The 26,805-nt window shown below is 33.3% G+C and overlaps 1 protein-coding gene across 1 annotated transcript in view; it reads left to right on the top strand.

The window, feature by feature from the left end:
* The window catches only part of LRP1B (LDL receptor related protein 1B), a 1,450,575-nt gene that overhangs the window by 464,567 nt on the left and 959,203 nt on the right, over nucleotides 1-26,805 (top strand). Inside the window, exon 4 of the mRNA XM_057306380.1 lies at nucleotides 24,577-24,696. Within this exon, the coding sequence (XP_057162363.1) occupies nucleotides 24,577-24,696 (120 nt within the window). The remainder of the gene's footprint in view (nucleotides 1-24,576; nucleotides 24,697-26,805) is intronic.

The following is a 26,805-nucleotide window of genomic DNA, read 5'->3' as shown; positions in this document are numbered from 1 at the left end:
TTCATTCTCTATAGCTAACAGTCTGCTTTATGGTTTGCCTCTCTTTTTTCTCTCCCCAAGTTCATGTTTCATTTCTTAAATTCACATACGAGTGAAATCATATGGTATTTTTTTTTCTCTGACTGACTTAGCATGATACGTTCTAGCTCTATCCCTGTTGTTTTAAATGGCAAGATTCTATTCTTTTTGATGACTGAGTAATATTCCATTGTATATTTATACCACAACTTCTTCTATGTTTCCTAAGCAGGGCCCTTTTCCTTTGCTAGTGTAATCAAATGTTTGAAACTGTGTGATGAATATATTCCTCAATATTAAAAATTAAATTCAAAAGTAAACTCAATGAGAGAATGTAATAAATGTAAATAATGATGAAAGCAACATTATATATTCCAGTACCATTTTGTAAATTATGTGACATTATTATGCATGCAGATATTTTTATGCATTTGAATTCTTCAAAAGATCTACAACTACTTATTTATCTCATTTTTATATTGCTTCAAAGTGTTATTATCAAAACATTCTCCAGACATAATAAAGTAAAAAAAAAAAAAAAAAAAGAAATAGAGAGAGAGAAAGAAGAAAGAAAGAAAGAAAGAAAGAAAGAAAGAAAGAAAGAAAGACACTTAATTTCCAAATTACATGTGCAAATACATAGGTTGCAAGTGATTTGGATCTCATGAAATTGAAGGCCATTTTTTTAGGGCCCTAAGGCTTAAAACTGCACCCACATGGATAACTAATCTGAGTCAAATGTGGTGAGGAAAGCCTTCCCTCTGTGAGGCAGGCCATAAAAGCGAAACCTCTTGTTCTTCTGTCCCAGTGAAATGAATTCTGCCAGAGCAGAAAAAAGGTGTAGATACATGATGCAAACATTTGAGGGTTGTGAGCATCTAATTAGTTAAAAGCAAGTATCCTAATTAGGTAAAATTAGAAAAAAAAAATGTCCTAGACATATATTCAGATCATTGAATACAGTCAATTTTAGACAACATAGAGAACTCATAGGCTGCAACTTATAGTATCTTGATCACTAATATCTACATAATAAATACAAATAAAAGTTCATTCAGAAGTTACTGAGGTGGTTTTTCTCTTGGGTTTTCTTTCCTCACTCCACTCATTTGAAGTTTTGATGTATGGAAATAGATTTTCTCACTGCTATGTGGAAGAAAAAAATGATTTTTCTATGACTACCCCAATATTTGACAATTAAGCCACATTTTCTAAGTGACCAAATGACTAAAGAAGAAATCAAAAGGAGAATTAGAAAATACTTTAAATATAAACAAAACAAAGCAAAAATAAAACAAAACAAAAAAATCATTTGATTGTAAGTAAAGTGATACTTAGGGGAAAACTCAAAGCTTTACATACTTTTATTAGAAACAAGGCAGTCTAAAATTAATTATCTAAATTCTCCTTTAAGTCTCTAGTTAAAGGATAGCAAAGTAAAATCCAAACAAGTAAAAGGAATGAATTTATAAATATAAGAATAGAAATCAAGGAAATGAAAACAAGCATTAGAGAATATTACAAAGCCAACAGGTGGTTCTTTGAAAAGATCAATAAAATTAATAAACTCCAAACTAAACTAATGAAGACAAAAATAGAACATAAATTGTCAGCATCAGAAACAAAAGAGAGGTTATCATTAGAGATTAATAAACCTTTTTTGTTCAACGGAATTTGCCCTAACTATATGTAACTACTTAAATTATAATTAATTAAAATGAAATAAAATTAAGTTCAATTTTTCTGTCACTACAACCTCATTTCAAGTCCTCACTAGTCACACATGGCCAGTGGCTACCATATTGGGCCGTGCAAAAATAGAACATTTCCAGCATCACAAAAAGTTTTATTGAAAAATATTAATGTTTCCCATTGAAAGGAAAATAAGAGAATGCTACAAGCAAGTGTGTATCAACAAATTCAACAACTCAGGAGAAAAGGACAAAATCCATGAATAACAAAATTTACCAAAACTAACACAGGATGAAGGAAAATCTGACTTGCAGGGTGCCTGGGTGGCTCAGCTGGTTGAGTGACCAATTCTCAATTTCGGCTCAGGTCATGACCTAAGGAATGTGAGATTGAGCCCCATTGGGCTCTGCGCTCAGCACAGTCTGTTTGTCCCTCTCCCTCTCCTCCTCCCCCCACTCACCCTCTTTCTCTCTCTCTTAAATTAATTAATTAATAAACTCTTTTAAAAAAAGAAGAAAAGAAAATCTTAATCATGATATATCTATTAGAGATGTTAATTCTGTCATCTCAAAACTTCTCACAAAGAAAACTAGGCCAAATTAATTATTTATTTTATCAAAACAACACAACCTTACACAAACTTTCAGAAATAGAGAAGGAAACACATTCTAACTCATTTTATGATCCCAATACCCAAACCTGGCAGAGACATTGAGAGAAAAATTACAGGCAAATTGTCCTTAAGGACATAGATGTAAAAATCCTTAAATATGTAACAAGGATAACACATTTTAATAACAAAGAGTTTATCCTAGAATAACAAGGTTGTTTTAACATGTGAAAAATCACACAGTATAGTTCAGTCTATAAACAAGATTTTTAAAAATGAAGTTTTCAAAGGTGCATTAAAACAATTTGACAAAATTAAACTCATGATGATAAATATCTCAAACTAGGAATATAACTTTGTCTTTCTATCAGTAACATCACAACAACTATTCAAAACCACCTAACTAATCCCTGCACATCCTATATGCTTTTCCAGTCTTTTTGTCACATTGCTAATGGACAAATCTTTCTAAAGTATTGCTTTATTCAAGTTATTATAAAGGTTTTTAGCGGTGCCTCTTTTCCTACATATCAGGTTATTATTGTTGACTAAAACCCAGTGCCTAATGGAGTTTATGGCTGCATTCCTTCATTTATTCATTCAAACAATTGAGTCTCTAAGCCTTGATTAATCCGTCTGTGTGCTAGCTCTTGCTTTTCTATTGCACGGCTGGAGAAAAAAAAAAAAAAGAAGTCTCCAATGTGAAATCATACAAAATGCAATCATACACTTAGGACCACTCTCTATTTTTATTTCCCAACCTCAAAGAAATACTTCGATGTTTTCTGACTCAGCAATCACTTGTGTTCTCCAAAAAGGTTATTTCTAACCTCATTCTTTGAAAATCGCTCACTGTGCTACCTCCTCAATTGTCAGCATATCACTGTCTACTCTGTACAAAAACAATAGGAGCCGAACAATGAAAGCTTCAATAATTTAGCGTTATCTAAACCAATAAAAATGTCTGCAATTATATCTATATTATTCTCTTTCTCTTCTGTGAGGAGAGGTGTCATTTCTTTGTGTCTTTCTTTGGCTATACTCTGTCACCTTGCTCATTTCCCCCAGATCTCTGATCTGTCGTGTCACTCTCCAAATTCTGCAATGATTCCTTAATACTCTTAAGATAAGTTCTAAATTTCTTAACATAGTTTACAAGCTTGTCTGGTTTCTTCTTTCCTCCCTCATAATCTATGTTTTTGTCAACCCAAACTTCCCTCAGTTTCCTGATTATGCTGTGTTCTTTCTCACTTTTGAAACTTCTTCAGTTCCTGTCTCAATTTAGATGTAATTTACTTCAGGAAATCTTCCAAAACACCAGTGATTTTTTTTCCCCCACTGAACCTTGTATTTTTCCTATCATAACACATACCGTTTGGTATTGTAATTACTTATTTACTTGTCTTTATCCGTTGAGTCTGAAAATGCCATTAGTTCAGATACCTTCTGGATAAAGTGGAATAAATGAGCACCGAATGGTTAAAGAAGCCATGCGCTATGTTTGGCATCTGGATAAGGAGATGAAAGGCAGAATCTCTGCTCTCAATGCCTTAACAGTCTAGTGAAGAAGACAGATAATTTAAACCAACAATGATAATATATTAAATACTACACTGTGGTATTTGGCCCAATTGCCTTTCAATTTTATTTCCAGCCACTTGGAAATAAACCTATCAGATATTTCTACTAATTATTACTTGAACATGTCTTATGCCTTTTTATTCCTATGTTTTGCTTATGACTTTGAATCTTTCTAGAAACTACAAATACTTCAACAATCATAAAGAGCATTCAGGCAATTTTATCAAACTACTCCGGACCAAAGTACTGTCTCCTTCCTCTGAATTCAGTAGCATTTCTAGTACCACTGTCCATTTGATAACTATGTAACAAGGCTTGCTTAATTATTTGTATGTATTATATCCTCTTTCAAATTTAGAATTCTTAGAAGACAGAGATATTATATAACTACATATATATATATATATATATATATATATATGTATGTATATATATATATAATCCTTGAAAGACCCATCAAGGAATCAAAAAATATCTCGCTTATTGAAGTTTCATCGTAATCAATTTTCTAAAAATTTATGAGCTGTGCTATCAACCCTCTCTATTTTCATCCTAGTGAATCCAATGGATTCGTTATCTTTTCTCCAGATTTGCTTTGAAAAATACAGATCCCATTCATCCTGAACAGTTGAAGACTAGTGTTTTATTTATAATATTGACTAGCTTTACATGTCCTAAGAATTGTGCAGGTAAGTTTATACATATCCTGCCATTTAATCTTTCCAATAATCCCATGAGACAGGTACAATGATAGCTCTATTCTTCCTCTGAAAAAAAAAAAAATATGGATCCGAATAGGTTCAACTACTTTTAAAAGATTATCCAACTAATAAGTAGAAGTCCTAGGAAAAGCTCCACTCTGGTTTCTAACTTCTTAACCACCACCATATTCTAGTAGTGGATAATGTGTGTTTGCATATCATCATGATGAGCAAGTATCACTAGATAATTCCATAGACTCAAGAAAATGGTACGGGTGCTAGGATATACCTTAAAAAAAGCCTACAAATGATAACAAGGTATATTTTTCAGAAAAGTAATTATTATTTACAAGAGGCAGAACATGCATGGTACTTTGCTAACCTTATCTTAACTTTTTTTCCTGAAAAATATGTAGGCTAATATTCCTATGATCACTTCACAGATTAGAAACCTGAGAATTAGGTAAAGAGAACTCTTCAGTGTAGCTCATATAGCTAGCTAGTGAGTAGCATACTGTGGATGTGAACCAATCTATTTGTCATCAAAGATTATGCTTTTCCATACTACGCAGCACTTCTTTGTTAACCCCTTATTTCTGTGCTTCTCAGTTTAATATCTCTTTATCGTCGGGGTAGAGTACAAAATAGGAATGTGCACAGAGTTCTGTTATCTGAATTTACTGTTTGTGTTGTAGAGACCTGGTTTAACAGTATTTGGACTTTGTACTATTTGTAAAAGCTGCCTGAGGTACCATAATTTTATCAAACGTTAAAGACATTTTGTGAGTAAAAATATCAACATATTTTAATATTTTAATTAAGTATATGTAGTCAAGTGCATCCCTTCCTGGCATATCTATTTTATCTAGAATTGGTGAGTAGCCTGTTTACATTGAACTCATTTTATATTTTTACCCATGTCTACATTGTAACTCTTATCCAGAATCCTCAGATGCTTTTCCTGTAAAGTCTCTCTTCTATAATGTAGACGGAATTATGGGCCCAGGTGGATACCTAAAATCATTACATTTTTGTCACATTCTTTCTCATGTAATGGGTAAAACTAATAAAAGGAGGTACTAATGTAAGATAAAAGCCAGCTGCATTATTTCAACCCAGCAATTGAATTCTATCAATCAAGGTACCCTTTGCTGTCAGAAAAGAAAGCTGGAAGGTTCCGTATGGATGAAAATAAGGCTTAGGGTAAATTAAAGTAAAAAGCCTGATCTATAAAAGAAATATACTTCTAAAAATTTGGGAATATGAATCAGGAAAAGCAAACACCATTTGATAAGGCCTGTCTAGACATTGGTATCTTGAATGTGAATATTGAATAATAAATTGAAATGAATAACATTATGATACGATCAGGTAAATTCATGAAATTATAAATCAGCAACAGAGAACAAAAATGCTATGGCACTATATTTTAGGGACTGAATACAAATATGGGCTGGATCTTTATTTGACAAACTCTAATCAACTGACCATTTCATAATGCCTACAGTGAAAATTATCATTCCTTTTCAGTCTAGTTTTATCATGAATTTTGGAAACTACCTTCATCATTTTGTATTCTTAATAAATTCACTTTTTTACTGTTACAAAGTATAACATGCTCATCATAAAAATTTAGATAATTTAGGAATGTACAAAAAGACAATACATTTTACGAGGTAGCAGTTATTCCTAGTGAATCATTTTTAATATTTTGACTCTTGGGACTTTAAACAAGCTGATATCAAGCATTTTCTATTCTAAGTGAAATTATAATGAAAAATTATTTCTTTGGCTATGTACTCATTGTTTCTAGAAAGCGTTTTGTTTATTTGTTTATATTTAACATAATATATATATATATATATATATATTCAACATAATATATGGCAGAGGGAAATATTAGTGACATAAAAAGGCCAGCTATTCAAAACCACAAGGTATGAGAGAATACAATTTTCATGTCATTTAGTCTGTGTCTCCCACATTTACATGAAACTGGCCAAATTGAAGCTGGGAAGTTTGCATTCATTTCATCACAGCCTAGTCCTCCTAGGGCTATGTGGTCACTTTGGGGAAAGGCAACGTAATTCAGGGCCTATGCACGTATAGATCTTGGATTCACAATTTGGAAAAGTGACAAGAGGTGTTAAAAGGTAACACTGATGCCCCATTTTTTCAATTCTAAAATTAACTATAGTCATGTTTTTCTTTCATCTGAAAGGATTTATACATGCTTACTTGGGTTTTTGATGCCAAACTCTGGGGGAGCCCACATCTGTTCTAGTGGAAGAGATAGGGACCCAAGGTCTGTGAGCTTGCATCCACAAAGGAGAAGTAAATTGCTAATAGAAAGTATAGCTTTCAATTGGTATAGTGTCTGGTTTGCCTTGAGACATTAACTTTACCTTCAATTTTTTTTTTTTTTTTTTTTTTTTTGGTAAAAAGCGATGTATTCTATTATCCCTCCCCTCCAAAAATCAAAGCTACTCAAATCGTGGTACATGAATTATCAGCATGGGCCTCTCCTGGAAGGTTGTTAGAAATGCAGAATCTCAGGCATCACCCCAGATGTTCTGAATCACAATCCACACTACATTTTAACAAGTTCCCTGGATAATTTGCTCTATATTAGGTTTACCCTAATAAACCAGGTCTCAAATTGTATTGCCTTCTTGAGGAAATCTTCAGGGATATCCCTGATTGTGTCCAGTGCCTTTATAAATTCTCTCTTAGCACTAAGTCCCTCTCATCTGTGGTTCTTACAACATAATTTTATATTTATCAGTCTATCATTTGATTGTTTCTCCCATAGATTATCAGCCGAGGATGAAACTTGCTTTTGATCATATTGGTATACCTGGCACAGTGTATTATCTACAGTATTTAATAATTAATTAATTAATTAAGCATGCCTGACAATTAATAAAAAATGTCTTTATTACTACCATGTGTGGTTGATTCCAACTTAAAAAATAGCTTTCAGTTTAATTTGTTATCATTGTTATTATTATAAACACCAACTCTTTTTTGAATGGCTAATATAAGAAAGCATTGTGGTGTAAGTTGAAGTTACACAAGGATATAACAAAATATCACCTTTGTGATTCAGGAGCTTACAGTCTCATGGAGTTGTCACAGTTTTCACATGGAAAGACAAATTATAACTCATAACTTGTATATATTAAGAGGCCAAGGGATGAACAATATCTTCATTGAGAGAACTGATTTTTCTAGGCTCTAAAACAAGCAATGAAATATTTTAGAAATTTACTATTTAAAATTATTTTTTTTATTTGAGTATAGTCATTAATTGCAGGTACACAACATACTGATTCAGCAACTCTAAACATTATGCTGTGATCACCACATGTGTGCCTACTATCTGTCACCATACATGCTATTATAATATTATTAAGTATACTCCCTATGGTGTGCCTTTTATGCCCATGACTTATTCATTTCACAACTAGAAGCCAGTATCTCCCACTCCCCTTCACCCATTTTGCCCATCCCCGTACTCCCCTCCCTTCTGGCAGCTCTCATGTTGCTCTCTGTATGTATAGATCTGATTCTGTTTTTTGTTTATTAATTCATTTGTTTTGTTTTTTCAATTTCACATGAGTGAAATCATATGGTATTTGTCTTTCTCAGCCTGATTTATTTCATTTAACATAATACCCTCTGGGTCCATTCATATTGTCACAAATGGCATGATTGTCTCCTTTTTATGGCTGCATAATATTCCATGTTTACGTATTCATCTGTTGAAAGACATTTTGGTTGTTTCCAAGGTTTTGGCCACTATAAATAATGCTGATATGAATGTTTATATACAAGTTTTTCAGTGTTCTACTTATCTGGGGTATATATATATAGGAGTAAATTGCTGGAACATATGGCAACTTGAGCATAATTTTTTGAGGAAATGCCAAACTGGTTTCCAAAATGGCTGGATCATTTACATTCCCACCAGGAATGTAATGATGGTTCATCCAATTCCCTACATCCTCCCCAACAGTTGTCATTGTCTATTTTTATGGTAATAACCATTCTTATAAGTATGACGTCTTTTCATTGTGTTTTGATTTGTATTGGCCTGATGAATACAGATCAATAACTATTTATGTATTTATTGGCCATTGTGTAACTTCTTCAGAGAGATGTGGATTCATATCCTTTCCCTATTTTTATATTGGGCTATTTTTATTGGTTATTTAGGTTATTTATATTGGGGTATTCAGTTTATTTTTGAATTATAAAAGTTATTTATAAGAATTATAAAAATTATGTGTTATTTATTGAAGTACAAATTTGTTACTGAGTTTTATTTGCAGCTGTTTCTCCCATTCTGTGGGTCATCTTTTCACTTTCTTAATGGTGTTCTTTGAAGCATACATTTTTTTAAAATTTTATTTTATTTTTTTTACGTTAAGCATGGCTTACCTGTTATTTTTTTCTTTTGTCACTTATGCTTTTGATGCTATATCTAGCAAGGCTTTAAAGATTTACTCCTATGTTTTCTTCTAAGAGTTTTATCATTTAAGCTCTTACATTTAGACCTATAATCCATTTTAAGTTAATTTTTGTATGTGGTATAAGACAGGAATCCAACTTCACTTTTTTTCTTGTTGCACATGAATTTACAGTTGGCTTAGAGATATTTGCAGAAGAAAAATAAAACAAAAACAAAGAATGAAGAAAAAACTGTAACTTCTCCATTGAATTTTTTGGAACCTTATTAAAAATCTATTGAACATAGCTGTGAGAGTTTATTTCTGGACTCTCAGTTCTGTTCCATTGACCTACATGTCTATCTTCATGGCAGTACCACACTCTCTTGATTATTACAGCTTTGTAGTAAGTTTTGAAGTGGGGAAGTGTGATTTCTTCAACTTTGTCTTCCATTTTGAGATTTTTTTTTTTCCTTGCTATCCTGGGTCCTTTGCTTTTCCATATGAATTTTAGATTAACTTGTCAATTTATGCAGAAGAGGAAAGTTACATTTTCCTAGGGATTTCTTTGAATCTGTAGAACAATTTAGAAAATATTGTCATCTTAACATTATTAAGTCTTCTAATCCATAAACATGGTATTCCTTTCTTTTGGTTAAATATTCTTTAATTGATATCAATGATATTTTTTATATTTTAGTGTATAAATCTTACACTTCTTTTGTTAAATGCATTCCTAAGCATTTTATTCTGTTTGGTGCTCTTTGCTAATTCTTAATTTCACTTTTCATTTTCAGACTGTTCATTGCTAATGTATAGAAATACTATATGTTTCTATATATAGGATATATATAGTTCTATATATACATCTCTATCTATCTATCTATCTATCTATCTATCTATCTATCTATCTATCATCTATCTATCTATCTATCATCTATCTATCTATCATCTATCTATCTATCTAGTCATTCTTCTGATTGTTTCATCTATTGTCATGTTAACCAGATATTCTGTTAGCTCAAATGTATTATGGAGCCCTTCGACTAAATTTTTTCATTTTGGCTATTTTTATTTTCAAATCAGGATTTTCCATTTGATTTATTGTAACAAATTCTGATTTTCTTTTTAATAAGGTACTGTCAGGGCTGCCTTTACTTTTTTTAAATGTTTTTACTGTGGTAACATACACTTGACATTAAATTTACTATTTTCACCACATTTTAGTGTCTAGTTCAGTGGCATTAAGTACATTCACATTGTGCAACCATCACTACCACCCATATTCTGAATTTTTCAACTCTCCAAACTTGAAATTCCATACAAATTTAACAGTAAATCACTATCTCCTTCCCCAGCCCCTGACAATTACCATCCTACTTTGTCTCTATGAATCCGACTACTCTAAGTACCTCATATAAGTGGAATTATACAATAGTAATCTTTTTGTGACTGGCTTATTACACTGAGCATTATATCTTTGAAGTTTATCCATGTTGGAACATGTGCCAGAATTTTCTTCCTTTCTAAAGCTGAATAATATTCCATTTTATGTATATATCACATTTTGTTTATCCATTCATCATCATGTAATGGCGATATACATTTAGGTTGTTTTTATCTTCTGATTATTTTGAAAGATACTACCATACACATGGGTGTACAAATAAGATGTTCAGATCTCTGCTTTAATTATTTTGGGTATATACCCAGGAATAGAATTGCAGGATTGTATGGTAATTCTGTGTTTAACGTTCTAAGGAACCAACATACTGTTTTCCATAGTGACTGTACTATTTTACATTCCTACCAGTAATACGCAGGGTTCTAATTTCCACATCCTGACAACACTTGTTATTTTCTGTTAGCTAATTTTTTTTAAAGATTTTGTTTGCCTATTTGAGAGAGATAGGGGGGAGAGGGCACAAGCAAGGGGAGGGGCAAAGGGAGAGGAAGAAGCAGAATCCCCACTGAGCACAGAGCCCAGTGCAAGGCTCCATCCCAGGACCCTAAGATCATGACCTGAGCCCAAGTCAAACATTTAGTTTGCTACACCACCCAGGTGCTCCTGTTAGCTTATTTTTTTAATAACAGCCATTCTAATGGGTGTGAAGTGTATCTCATTGTGGTTTTGGTTTGCATTTCTCTAATAATTCGTGATTTGGACATGTTTTCATGTGGCTATTGGCAATTTATTTATTTTCTTTGGAGAAATGTCTATTTAAGTTCTTTACCCACTTTTTAATGGGGTTGTCTGATTTTTGTTGTTGAGTTGTAGAAGTCTTTATAAATTATGGATATTAAACCGTTATCAGGTATATAATTTTAAAGTATATTTCTATGTATTTTCTCTCATTCCATGGGCTGCTTTTCCACACTGATAGTCTCTTTTAGTGTACAAAAGTTCTTAATTTTGATGAAGTCCATTTATCTATTTTTCCTTTTGATACCTGTGCTATCACTATCATAGTCTCCTCTTCTTTAAGCAAAATGTTTTTTTAAGCTTTTTTTTAAGTTATTTTTTTTTAGTTTTTTTACATATTTACAACAGTTGCTTTGAAATCTTTGTTTGCTTACTTTCACATCTGGGCCCTCTGAAAGGCAATTTCTTTTACTTGTTGTGTTTTGTTTTGTTTTGTTTTTTCCCCTTGTGTATGGGTCACAGGTCCCTGTTTCATTGCATGTCCAATAATATTTTGGTTGAAAACTGGGAATTTTAAATAATATATTTTAACATCTCAGGAGACTATTCTCTGTCCCTAACTGTAGTGGTTGGTGGGATGTGATTGTTTTGCATGTTTAATTTTTTATTATTACTTTGACTAATTCAGTGAAGTTTGTTTCCCACACAGCGTGCAGTCTCTGATGTCACTCCTCATAGGCTATAGCCCTGGTTATGTGCACAGATGACAGTGGCTTTCTAAGGGCACTCTTTGATTGTCTATTCTCCAGACACATTAAGCTGTGTGCCTCTGTTGGTATCACTCAGCAGTTAACACGCACTGATTTTACTGTTTAAAAAAAAATGCATTTTGGAATAAATTTCTCCACAGTTTTACTCAAAAAAATTTCGTCCACTTTTCCAAAGTAGGCTTTGAACTTTGTTCCAACTCTAGAAAAGTTTTTCCTCTTAGCCATCCTTTCTCCCCAGTTCTAACTGACCTATGTTTTAGTTTGCTGCTCCCATGGAGCCATCATCTTTATCTTAATTAATCGCCACCAAAATCTCCATTGATTTTGACACCGCCTTTAGGCTTGAACTTCCCCATACTCTGTTCCAAATAAAATCAGTCCCTTTGGGAAGAGTAACACAGCTCTTTGTTCTTCAAATCTGCCATTCATCTTGGGCAGAATCTCTGCCTCACTCTGGAGCAGAAGATGGGGACACTGCACCACTTTTCTCAGTTACAGCTCTGTTTACTAGTGACTTTCTAGGTGGGTGTGGTTGCCTTTGATTTTCTTAGTTTGGGACCTCTGCCTTGTGAATGATTTGGATGAAAACAGCTGTAGCCCAGAATTCTTCATCTGTTTACCTTTTGAGTGTATTACTGCTGTTTTTAATACTGTACCTATTGTTCTCCAGGTAAGAATTAGTCTAATTGAGTCTTTTCGGAGAATAAACCTCCAGTGTTCTGCTGCAAGGATGAGGAGGTTTAGCTTTTCCTTTCAACCAATCCTATTTACATCCCCACCCTATCTTATTTCCACTCCCACTTCTTTCGGGGCTATGAAGTGCCTTCAATTGTTGAGCCTTTCCAGGATTTTGGTGTTGTATACATTTGGGTTTTGAGTCTGTTCTGAGGGCTTCCATGTTGTACAACTTGAGTTCCATTCGTATGAAAGTTTATTTTAATAGTGCCCCCTGGAGTTGTGCAGTGCACAGTCTATGTGCTTAGACTGCAGCAGCCTTGATCATCATCCCTCTCATCTCCTTCAATCCTTGTCTTAGAAGATTTTACTACCTTAGTACCATAAAGGGCTAAGTTAGTGAACACTCATTTATTGGTTCTTTGCTTCTAAAGTTTTGTGGACATCATTTGTCTGTTTTAGTCTTCTTTCTTATTCTCTTTCTTCTTGTGGACTTGTGCTTTTTTATCCTCATTTTATTGAGGATTTTGCAAAGTGTAGAGGTGAATAGGAGTGCTTAATTGCTGTGTTTAACATAGAGAGAACTTCTTGACGTGATGTCGCATTTTCCTTTGTTCATTCTCATAGTGTTGAACTTGTGTTCAACAGTCCCAAAGTTATTGGTGCCTCCTATAGTCTGGGAATAATAAGGATTTAAGAAGACAATGTTTGTCCCTTAAAGAGAAAAAACCTCTACCTTCACTTTCCAAATAGATTTAGTCACAAGTACTTCTTATCTACTAAATGTTCAGAAATTGCTAGAAGTTATGAATTCCCTGTACAAAAGATGTTTCTTTAGTCATGCTGCCTCACCTCTTCTAACCCAATTGCTACTACTACCTCCATCTTGTTATGTTTGTCTTACATAGGTGTGTAATACACATATAATTAATATGTATATTGTATTTTCACCATATATTCATTTTTTTACTCTTCTACCTCTAGACATGAAAAATCCCATTACTAGATATCTGCATTTTCTACTTGGTAATTGTATTTTTCTCTGGCCCTTGTGGTAAATTTGCTTATTTTTTCCCCTCAAGCATAGTTTCCCATGGTTGCAATTAAATATATTGAACCAGGAAAAGACCTGATATTGGTTAGTTTATTATTAATAAATCTAGCATGCCATCCTTACTGTAAAATCAAATGCAAAACACTAAAACAAGGTGTATAAACCACAGAACAGTTTGGCTTCACCAATCCAATGCACCTAGCACACTCTCAGCTTTCTCTCCCTTCTCTCTCCCTATACTGGTCCAAATCTCACCATTTATATGATACTCTACAAATTATAAAGCTTGTTTACACTCACTGTGTCTTTTAATATTCATAAAATCTTATCCAAACATTTTCTAGGTTGGAAGCTTAAGGCTCAGAAAGGTTAAGAATCTAGTCAATAGTTAAATAGATGGTAAGAGATACCACAAATAGATCTATGTTTTCCACCTTTTAGACTATAGTGAATTTCAAGATAATATGTGTCTCCCATCTCTTCTTCTATATAATAAAAAGCAGAAGTGAAAATTACTGGATTTTATTGGTGGAGATGTTGTTGATGATTATAATGTCAATAATATAACTGCCAACTTCTAATGGGTATTTACAATGTGTCAGACACTAAGGGCTTCTATTGAATCACTGTGTTTAAAACACACACTTCCCTATGAAGTTAGTGATGTCATTATCCTCACATTGCTCTAAGAAGAAAACCCCACACAAGCGTGTATTATCTTCTCATATCCTCTTATAGATGAAACTGAGGTAAACTTTTTTTTTTTGCTGTCCAAATCCTTCAAATTATAGGTTATTTAGCAGATTTTGTCAGTGAATATGGAAACCAAGTCTGCCTTTTCATAACATAAAATAAATTAATCTCTTCTCATTTGATTGTGCCTTGGTAACTAGATTTTAATTTTCTATTTAATAAAAATTTCAAAAGTTTCACATATTGAATTTTGGAATGCTGAATGCCATTTATAGTAAAGCGTTTCAAAAGAAATCAGAACCCAAAGTTGCTAAATTGTTAGAAACGGTGTTATTTGAAGATCCAAAATAAACAGGTCTTTATTCTGTGTTAGCTAATGAGTTGAGATAGTTGGAACTCCTTTGCTGAGTAAACCGTTGGTTTGCAACATGATATAAAATGGAAAAATATCTTAGGTTGGTACAGTACACTCTCAAGTTGTTGTTGTTACTTTGGTTTAGCTTTTGTTTATACATTTCAAAGCATATGTTTATACATTTCAAAGCATATCTCAAAGTTGTATTCCTGGTGTAGATGGAGAAATATATGAGAAAACAGCATGAAAAGCAAGAGTAGTAAAATCCCTTTCCCAGACAGTAAATAAGAGAATAAAAGAATATGTGTGCAGAGAAGACATGCACTCTTAATCTTCTGAGGTAGAAGTAATACAGATCAGGTCCACTCATGTTCCAGTGAGAATTATTTATAAGGCCCTAACCAGGTGAAAGGAGAGCAAAGGTTACTCTGGCTGAGTAACCACTTCTTAGAAACATCTCAGCAGTATAGAGGGAAGAGTAAAAATATATATATTTTATATAAATATTTATAAATAATATATATTATATATTAAACTTTTATATATAAATTAATTTAAAATATATTTTTAAATTAATTTATTTATTATATTTTTAAATTAATTTATTTATTTTAGAGAGAGAGAGAGTATGTGAGAGGAGGGGGAGGAGTAAAAGGAGAAAGAATTGTTTTCTTTCTCTCTTTCAAGCAGACCCCCATGCCAAACATGGAACCCAATGCCAGGCTTGATCCCATGACCCAGTGACCATGACCTGAGCTGAAAGCAAGAGTGCAAGGCTCAACTGTCTGAGCCACCCAGGCATCCTATGAAAATACTTATTAAACATATAGCTATGTTCATCATATAAACTAGGTGTATTTCAGCAAGCAATTGTCTCATTAAGTTACTAATTATCCATAAATGAAATAATGTACAACTACCAAAAAGGATGTTGAGTGCACATGTACACACACACGAACATTATTAAAAAGAAAAAAAAATATGTAAGCTGTTATAAACCCCAGATTCAATTCAGAGAATATTTTCTCAAACCACGTGATTAGCCTACAGCTTCCACCTAATAATAATACACCTAAATTATAGAGAATTTTGCTTTTCCTTGTTGAAAGAGTAGTAAATCCCTATGCAATATTAATATGCAAAATTAAAATTATGAAATGACAGTTTTTCATGTCCATTTATTAAATAGGATGTACATATATATGTACACATATATGTATATATTCCTTCTCAAAACTCAATAAGAAAACAACCTAATAAAAAGTGGGTAAGATTTAAACAGACACATCACCAAAAATATATGAAAAATACGTGAATATATAAAATATATACGAAAAGATGTTCATTATCATTAGTCATTAGGAAAAACAGACTAAAAGCACAATAAGGTACCATTACATACCAAATAAAGTGACTAAAAATTAAAATTAAAAGCTGATGATAACTAGTATTGGGCAGAAGGCCAAGCAGCTGGATGATTCATATATTGATAGTGGAAATGCAAAGTGGAACAGCTACTTGGGAAAACAATTTCATAGTTTCTTATAAACATCATTTTACCATATAAACCAGCAATCTCAGATTTACTCAAATGAAATGATAACCTGTATTTACCTGAAATTGTATGTGAATGTTTATAGCAACTTTATTCAACTCTAGAAGTGACTTAAATATCTGTCACTTATGAAATGGGTAAATAAACTGAGATACACTCATATAATGGAATACTATTCAGCAATAAAAAGGAGGGAACTACTGATAAGGTACTATGGCTGAGTCTCAAATACATTATGCTAACTAAAGATGCTACAGGCTGGATGATTCCATTTATATGACATGCTGGAAAAGGCAGAACTATTGAGATGTAAAAAGACCAGTGATTGCCAAATCTGGCAATGGGGAAATGAATTGGCTATAGAAGGGCAGAGGAAAATATCTTGGGATAAGGGTCCTGTTCTGTATCTTGATGGTGCTGTTGGTGTTATTGGAAAAACTAGATGTGTTTTTCAAAACTCACAGAACTGTACATAAAAAGAATGAATTTTACTGTAAGTAAATTTATACCATGACAACAAAAATAGAACTAAAAATAGTATCTAAAAAAATGTGCCTTAATGTTGTATCTTTATATATAAGAACACCCTGAAAATTTGAAGCCAGGACTATAGTTTAGCGCTAAGCAAAGAATTCTGAAGAAATCCACATTAGTAGTCATAAGCAGCAGCCTAATCTCTGCAAGCCAGCTCACACTGCATTTTACTAGGCCAAGGAAACAGGGGTGAGAGGATGAATGATGTGACACAAATTATCACCATTCTAAATATGTCAAGCATACGTCCTGCTGACAAGAGGTTCTATCTGGCATGGTAAGTAGCTGCATCAGCTTTTCAATCTCCAACTATAAAAAGTGAGTGAAATACTTTTTTAATGTACTACGTAAGGAAATGATTTTTTTCCCCTTAGAACTATGATTATAGTTGTTGGTTAAAAGGCATTTTTGTATAAGCCAAATTCAAGGAGTGATTTGATTACAAAAATTGAGAATTAAACATTATCTCATTTTATAAAATAATGTCTCCAATAACTTATGTATTTAGAAAGTGCCTATATTTTTTGGTATTTCCAAAGAATTAATAAAAGTTCTAATTTCCTCTCAGGGAGAAACATGTAACCTGGAAGGACATGAATAGAGTAGCACAGTTGTGTTCTCACTGTCCTGCTAAGTCCAGTACATCAATGTGAATTGTGATCAATGTGAATTGTTCCATTATAGGTGATAAAGGCAGCCAGCATAATGCTACTGACCACCATGGATTGAGCCAATGGCTACATATATTAGACTGAAAACAGTGGTTCTCTGGCTTAGGAATACTTACATAAACTAAACTAATGAAGGGGGAACCTCCTAAGAGTAGTAACTTGTAATTTTTGAAATCTGGTTATCCACTTCAAATTGCCTTTTCTACTGTCCTGTATTTACTCTGAGGCGGGTTAGCAAAATTTATCTGTATGTTTTCTAAATCATAAACCAGCATACGTTTGTGGAAATGTGTTCTAAATCCCAATGCTGTTAAAAAATCCTAACAACTCCTTAAGACTATGCAGATTAGCATAAGTATTTGGTAAAAATGTCTCATTTGATTTATTAATTGGTCATATTTTATAGAAACCAGTTAGCCAGTATAGAAAAATTTTCATTTCCAACGGTTAGTATTCCCCTGTTGGCGATTTTTCATTCAGGAAAAGATTTTAGGAGAATTTACCAAAAAAATAAAAGTACCTCCATGAAAAGTTATTGAACAATGCACAAGTGATTTGGGGGCAAAATTAGAACTATGTCATGTAACACCCAAAATTGAAGGCATGAAAGAGAAAATCTTTCTATTATAAAAGGAAACATACCTCCAAATTACTTGAAACTTATATAAATTATGGCAAGAATACTGACAGTAGATATAAATTAAATGGTAACATGATAAAAAATAAGAATACAAAGAATTACATGTGTCAGGCAATATTTTAAGAACTTTGCATGATTTACCTCATTTAAGCCTCACAATAACCCTATGAGGTAGTTTCTATTATTTATCCCCATTTTAGAGATAAGGAAAAGTACATATAAAGAGCTTAATTCATCTGCGCATCACCGTAATATCATGTAAAAACAACCCTGGCACGTCAGGGGTTGAATGCAACAAAAAATCCAAATTTTCACTCATATCAACATCCAAAAGGGTCATCAATGGATGCTTACGATTTCAGGCCCCCTCCAGTTTAGGCCTGTTGGCACAAGGCTCTGTGAGTCTTCTGCTGACTTCTTTTCATCCAGAGGGCTGAAAATGAGTGAAGACAGAGTAGGAGATTATCGTCAGAATGCTTTAGAGCCCAGGTCAGAAAGTAACACTCACTAATTTTGCATATATTGCATTTTCTAGAAGCCAGATATATGGCTTCAACCTAATGCAAGTCAACTGGGAAAATTAATCTTTTTATTTGCTCAGGAAGAGGAAACAGGATTGGTGACCATTAGTTTTTTGCCACACTCACATAGTCTGAAATTAGTAAAACCAGGTTTGGAGCTTAGGTACTCTAGCTCCAGTGCTTAAGGCCTTAACTCTACTATGACTCAGGAAAAAGAAACAAAGTGGTGAAAGAGATAGGAGATTTAGTATGAAATAATTTTCTATCCTTCTAGAATCCCTGTTGCTATTTATTAGTAATACAAATCTAGAAATATATTTCTTGAATCTATTTCTAAGTTAAAGAATGGCTTAGAAGCTTAGTGCCTCAAAGTTACCCATTGCTTGTAAGCTGTTCACTTGCATTTGATTTTTATAATCTCCTATACAACTTTGAAAAAAAGCATAAGAAAGATTCTTTAAATACCACAGAATGGAGTGGATCTGTGTTAGGAGAGTCCCCATCAGTTGAATTAGATTTGATTCCTGAAATAATAGCTTCTCTCCTTTCATTAAAAAAGACACTTTTCTTTTATGATAACACTGAGAAATATAGATCAAATACCATATTACATTTCTGGATTCAGGGGCGCCTGGGTGGCTCAGTCTGTTAAGTGTCTGCTTTCCGCTCAGGTCATGATCCCAGGGTCCTGGGATCAAGTCCTGCATCAGGCTCCTTGCTCAGCAGGGAGCTTGCTTCTCCCTCTGCCTGCCACTCTGCCTGCTTGTGCTCTCTCTCTCTCTCTCATTCTGTCAAATAAATAAAATCTTAAAAAAAAAAGTCTGGATTCAGACTTGCGTATTTCATTACCTTAGATGCTAGTGGTCTTCCTACTTCAATCTAAGATCCAAACCAGTGATAATGTTACATGAACCAATGAGCATGCATCATGTAAAGCACTCTATGAAGACTGATAATTCAAGTACAGAATTTCGCTTCTACCCAAATAAGCTTTCTAACAAAATTAATCTGATGCATTTTTAATTATCTACATAAGCATAATAGTGTTGCATGTAATTAAGCATAAATGGTAAGCAGCTCAAATAGAAAACATTGCAGTAATTAGTATTGGTTTCCCAGAGTTAAGCCAAATTTTAAATTTTGTTTTTCATGTTGTTAGTTCTTCATAATTCTTCACGATCTGTTAGAAGAATCACTATTTACCATTTCACCTGATATCGTGTTTCAGTCTCTTTGAACATACACACGAGTTCTCATTTGATGAACCACAAACTGAGTAGCCCTTGTCTCTCTTGCTATTTTCAACTGCTAGACCCCACCTAACACTCAAAACCATGTATGAGGTCCAGTCTTTCATACCCAGTTTTTCCCCATTTTCTGTCATTTTTCCTTAATTCTTCCCATCACTATCCCCATATTGGTAACTATTTTCAGTAGGCATATTCCAGATATTTCAAGATCTCAAGAGAGAGCAAAAATATGAAACGAAGGGTCTGTGGATTTTGTACTTTGACTTGAGAGGGAAAACAAGGAATTGGGCTATAGAAATCATATGGAGAAAAATAATACATTTAAGGTACTGAGCTAACATGCCTGCCTTAAGGTTCAGACTAAATAAATTAGGTAAAACCCCTACTTGTATTCTCTTTATCTCATAATGTATTTAATTATTTTCTATGAGAAACCTTTCCTATTTCCACTTTCTGTTCCAACCCCTTACTACTACATTTTTCTCTATCCTCTCTGTTCCATTGAAACCTTTTTTAAAGGTCTTAATTGATCCTATTAGAAAATGCAATGCATTTTTTAGGCTTCATCCAAGAATATTTCCTAAAGATTTAACATTTATTGTTCTACTTAACTTCCATAAACTCTTCTTCCTCTTTAGATTTTTTGAAGCTTTTCAGCTTCTCCCACCTAAATATTTGATTCCTTCTCCATTTTCTTTAGTTGACAGTTCCTCTTCTGCTTGCCTTTCACATGTAAAAGTTCCCTGGGGCTTATTTGTATTATAGATATTCCTTATAAGGGATGATTCTTTTCTTTTCGGGCTTTAATTACCTACTTTACGTCTGTGACTTCCAAAGCTACATCTCCAGTCCAGACTTCTCTTCTTAGACTCAAATTCTCAACTTTCTCCTGGCCATTCTTGTCAACATTTGAAACTAAACAGTCAAAGGGAAACTTAGTATTTTCCTCCAAACTTCTAGTTCTCCTGTTATTCTTAATTCATTTTATTGGTACTATTAACTTACTGTCATTATGCTTTCACCAAGTGTTTGTCCATCCATTCATGTAAATCTTCATAGTCTTAACTTCTGCCTTTGCCATGTCTAGTTTTTTAGATAGCTTTTCTTCCTTCACGTAATTTCACTCATCTTTCTCCCTGCTATTAGGTACTAATGAACACTTCTGTCCTCAATTACTAGCAATGACTCTCATTATCAAAACAGAAAAGTCTTCTTAATCTAAGAATTAATCCACTTTGACTTGGCTCCAAACAACAATTCCAGCACCATTTCCTGCCACATCAAACACTGTGGCTTAGCCACACATAGTTATTTATCATTGCATGTATTTCTTGTGCTTTCCTGTCTTTTAATCTATTTTCTCATATTGTCTTCTTTATCTGGAATGCACTTTCATAAGTTTTGGGTACTGAACTCTTCTTATCTTCTAAATTTTAGCTTAAACTTAACTTTTTTCACAACTATTTTCCATATTATCTATTCTTGTTTTCAGTCTCTGGAAGACTCCTTCTCTTTCCAGCTCATATCACTTGTATTTTTATTTAGCATATGTATTTTCCTACTTCGTTTGCATTGTTATCCTTCCCACCTAACCCCACCCACTTTCACACTCATGTTGTTAATTCCTTAATTTGTCTAAAATAATTTTGCATGTGTAGAACCCCAGCAGAGTGCTTAGCATTGACTAGGTGCTCAATCAACGTTGAACTAAAGTAGCATATATATTCAAGGCAATTTTGGACTGATTCCACCATAATCAAACAAGATATGACAACTCAATTACCTAATTTAAAGATGTAAATGAACTAACTTTAGGACCTAGTTTAATTTAATGGACTAGAAATGACACCTGAGAGTGTTAATCCTCATCGTAGAATTAAGCTATTTCATTGATTCATTTGTCCTATAAAAATTATAAAACACTTTATCTATAGCACACTACTAAACCTAGAATGATAAATAAAAATAAAAATAAAATACACCATCACCATATTGTACATTGGGAATAGGAGGCATTATTAAAAACAGGCTCTGTAGGCAGACCTTGTTTTGAATGACAGTTCTGTCATATATATTTGCTGTATAATCTTGGGATAATTATTAACCATCAGTTCCCTCCTCTGTAAAATGTAAGTTACAATAATATCTGCAAGTTTGACTGTTATGAGGTTTCAAAGAGATTGCATGTTTAAAGAACTTGATGTATGTTAGGTTTATAATTTGTAGCTATAGATACTAGTGAGGGAAACTAAAATGTAAATAGGTACCATAATGCAAAGCAAAAATGTCATAATTTCCAAGGAACCATTTATTCTGTATTTTTTATTGATAATGTATTTTTACAGACCAAGTTATCACTCTTTGTACATTACACAAATATTAACATTGTATTAGAATATAATTAACGATGAGCCAAAATACAAGCTTACAGATCAGATATAGTTGATCTGCATATTGGTTGAATTTATGTCAAGGAAACAGAAATTGTTCTGGGTATTTCAAGGAGAAAGAAATTTAATAAAACGTATTGATTGTAATCAGAGGAGTGAAAACAAGTTATGGTACTGGCAGTTATGTTCCAGTGAAAGGCGACGCCATGATACTTGAGTATCCACAAGAGTGTGGAGCTCTGGAAGCAACACAATGCATGTGTATCAGAAAGTAAGTAACTGTCAAATACTGCTGATAGGTCAAGTAAGATGAGGACTGAAAAAAGGTCACAGCACTTACCAACATCAAAGGCATTTATGTAAGCAGTTTCTGTGGAGCAATGGAAGTGAAAGCTTGATGGAGTGGGTTTAATATAGAAACAGAGAAGAAAAGCAAGGGTATGGATTATTTTTGTAAATTGTGTTTTTAAGAGGAACAGAGAAATTGGGCAAAGATGACTAGTAGAGGAAGTGAGGTCAAGGTTCTTTGTTTTTAAGTTGGGGAAAAGTGAGAGCATGTTTGATGCTGAAAACAAGCTAATATGGGGTCAGAAAACTTTCTGTATGGGGCTGTAGTAAATACTTTAGGCTTTGTGGGTCATAGGTCCCTGAGGCAACCAGTCACCTATGCCTTTGTAGTGTAAAAGCAGCCATAGGCAATATGTAAACAAATACGCATGACTATATTCCAAAAATTTTTAATTGTCAAAAAGAGATGGGCTCTTGGGGCGCGGGGGTGGCTCAGTAGGTTATGCGGCTACCTTTGGCTCAGGCCATCATCTCAGGGTCCTGGGGTCGAGCGCTGCGTCTGGCTCCCTGCTCAGGGAGAGTCTGCTTCTCCTCTCCCTCTGTCTTTCTCCCCAGCTTGTGCACACTCTCTCTCTCTTTCTCTCTCAAATAAATAAATAAAATATTTTTTTTAAAGAGAGATGGGCTCTTGTTTTATCTAATATAAATTATTTTAAAAATGATAATGAGTGGAAGCAGAGAATAGCTGAAGTGATATCCTTGAATAGATGAGAGAGGATGGGATTTGTGTACAGGGAATGGAGTTAGGCTTTGATTATGAATTCAACCAAGTTTGAAAAGCAAAGACAAGAATACGCAGAAGTAGGTAAATGTGAAGCATAAATCTATGGAAAATCTCTTTGCTTCGGTTATCTCACAAAAAGTAGGGAGCAAGATCATAATATGTGAGTTACCATTAGGAAGAAGATTTGGGGTTTTAAGAAGGGAAAATGAATGAAATAATTGCATGAGAGTTGAAAAATAATTGGGCTAAGAAAATACTTTAGATAGCAAAATAGCAAATTTTCCATTTGGAATGTTCTGGCTGTTCTTTTCGACATTGGACCATTCATATACTTTTATCAGAATTTATTTTTTTTCTGAGGCACCAACTAAACTTGTAGCATTATCAATATATTTTGAATCATTTAACTTTAATCTTCAAAACCCTTATTTTTCTCCCCAGGGGAAAAAGAGATTGTTGCAACCCATTAATACCTCTATTTTCAGACAGCAAAATCAGTCAAACATTTTATCCATATATTTTTCTAGTTTAGCAAATCTTATTCCTGTTGGAAATTATTTGTGCAATGAATATGCTTCTGTCACTTCATCTCTGTTTCATCCATTTATCATATTGAATTCTAATCTACTCTGAGGGTTTGCTAACTTTTGCTTCAATGATGTATTTGCTCTGAAAGAGTTCAGATATAATGAAATGTATTATGTCCAGTATTTGTCTAATATTTTGTCACCAGTGAAAGATAAATTATTGAAATGGAATATATTCACATTGATTGTTATGAAGGTTACACATGGATTATAAATCAAAACAAATCCTTAAAAGATAGAAAATCAATTGATATGTCAGATAAGAAATGCATAAATGTTGAAATCAACCACTGAGTTGACATTTTTCCTCTTGAAATAATTTAATTTACCAGAATTTGAAAAGATTTGTGACTTTGAACGTACATAATAAGCTAAAAGTGAAAGACCGAACCTCTGAAATTTTGTTAACAATACTTCGAACAAATACAAGCCAACATATTTTAGAGGGAATAGATATTTGTTTTCTCAGCCAATTGCAGAAATTGTCAAGGAGACCAATCAGAACTATATTATTGTGGTTATGCCCTGAGTAAATATTAGCAATATTTAAATTTAAATAGGATGCAAGTGTGCACAGTTATATTGACATAGTGTCTTTGTTTTTCTTCTCCAGAACTGTTACCCAATTGCCAGCAGTTGAATTGTCAGTATAAATGTGCAATGGTCAGAAACAGTACAAGATGTTACTGTGAGGATGGATTTGAAGTAAAAGAAGACGGAAGAAGCTGTAGAGGTAAGTATGACCTGTGAGTTTATTCATTTATTTTTTTTTTACAAAAGCTTAGTTAACAGAAATTAATAAAGTATCTTTGAGCACCTACCATGTGCTTCACACAGTGTTTATGCTAACATTTTTTTGTTTCTTGAGATTTAAAAGATGATACTCCAACATAAATCATACACATTAAGTAACAGATACGCATTTTTACCGATCAGTTTTCAATTCATATTTCCATATGAATTTCCATATTTCCATATTCCCAAATACGGGAAATGTCAACAATGGGAAGTGGTTTGGGTTAACCATGAAAACATCGGATTTTACAGTTTTAACTTCCTAGATGTTTTCTGCCAGTGATACAGCTGCACTGTAGTAGACATTTGTTATTAACTAAGTTGGGTTAATAATATCATGCAACGTTCTTTACAAGTTTTCCATTTTTTTGCATTGGTAATTCTGGCAGTTGGCATTTTATCAATAGCAATAATGAACATAAACGTATTTATGTGTATTTTTAATGTCTTAATTCTTGCTTCTGTGAATGCTCCACGGCACGTTTACTCTCTGAAATGACTCCGCTCTGCCATACTGAACAATTCTAGGTTACTTCTCCATTCTATTAACTTCTATCATATATATGTTAGTGTATGTATATAAATCTGATATATCCGTAATACAAATAATACATTATTTTATATAGTATTTAGAATTTATATAGAGAAAACATAAAATATAGAATCTATATATAAAATCAAAGAATATTTGCATTGCTACAGCCACTAATAAACAGACTGTTTTACAAAGAAATTGGTGCTATGCCAATTGCTTTAAACCCTTGCTTTAATATTACTACTTTTACCTAGAAACAGAATCTTAAAGTTGAAAGAGTCCTCAGAGAGAATATTGTTCAAAATTCTAATGACAGAGGTGAGAAAAGCTAGATCCTGAGAAATTAAGTGACTTACTTAAGTCCTACACATCTTCTTAGTAATAGACTTGGGACTAAAGCTCCGGTCTGCAGAGTGCACTTATTCCTGTCTTGTAGAGGTTCATTGCTTTTTAATGTACATCTGGGGCTTGAATTTTTCATTTGTTGTTTGTTTGTTTTCTGCATAATACAAATATTATAGAAACATTTGTTATTAAATATTTGTTAGACTCAGAGGCCATTTAGTCTGACAATAGGTGGACCAAACGGGTATATTTATTTGACTCACACCAATTTTAAACCAACATTTAAAAATCAGAATATTTCACACCAAAGTTCAGACTATCTGAAAAAAAAAATCAGAAGATCTTGCAACATTTGACACCTTATAAACACCAAAGTCAGCCATATATGAATAGTACTTCTGCATGCATGCACACATGCATGCAATTTCCAGTTCAAAAGAGCTTTTTTCATTCACACGGGGAGGCTAATATACCTATTCAGCATCCTTACCCTTTTGCTACCCTTACCCTGAGTCCTATAGGAGTCAGGATTTTTAGCTCCTTTTGCATGGATCTCTTTCTCCCCAGTCTCCTAATTAAATCCATAAAAATACCCATAATCAATATCTTCTTTTGAACATTAATAAGGAATTACACATCAATTAGTCCTGGAGGTCACCACTGAAAGAGGAGCTCTTTTCACTTTCTCTGCGCCGCTGGATGGCCAGATCTGAGCGTCATTTATGCTTTCCTGAAGCCATATTTCCAGGGAATTTTCTGTCCTTAGAGGAAGAAAGAAGGCACATTATAAGTAATGACATGCCTATTCCTTTGCAGTCAATTTTGTGGAGTTACAAGCATGTCATAGCAGTGCATTCTGGCTAAGAAGAACAACAAGAACAAAAAAAGTCATTACTCATATTGCTCTCCCGGATAGCATAAGCATGTCAGAAAAACTAAAATAGGAATCAATAACATTAAAGTTGAAAAATCTGTGAAAATGGAGAAGAATCATTTCTGCCACTAGGGGCCAGATTTTACCAAATGCAAGATTTAATTTCTTTCATTATCACTGTAAACTTAGCTTCAAAAACTATCCTTTTTTTTCCCCAAAGCAACTTACTTCAAACAAACCATCCGCTAATGCAAGCTGTTATATGAAGCCAAAGAAATCTGAGAAAAGTGCAA

The sequence above is a fragment of the Ursus arctos genome, unplaced genomic scaffold (assembly GCF_023065955.2).
Source record: "Ursus arctos isolate Adak ecotype North America unplaced genomic scaffold, UrsArc2.0 scaffold_1, whole genome shotgun sequence".
Taxonomy (NCBI): Eukaryota; Metazoa; Chordata; class Mammalia; order Carnivora; family Ursidae; genus Ursus; species Ursus arctos.
The sequence above is the reverse complement of the archived record's forward strand: the minus strand, read 5'-3'. Positions and strand labels throughout refer to the sequence as shown.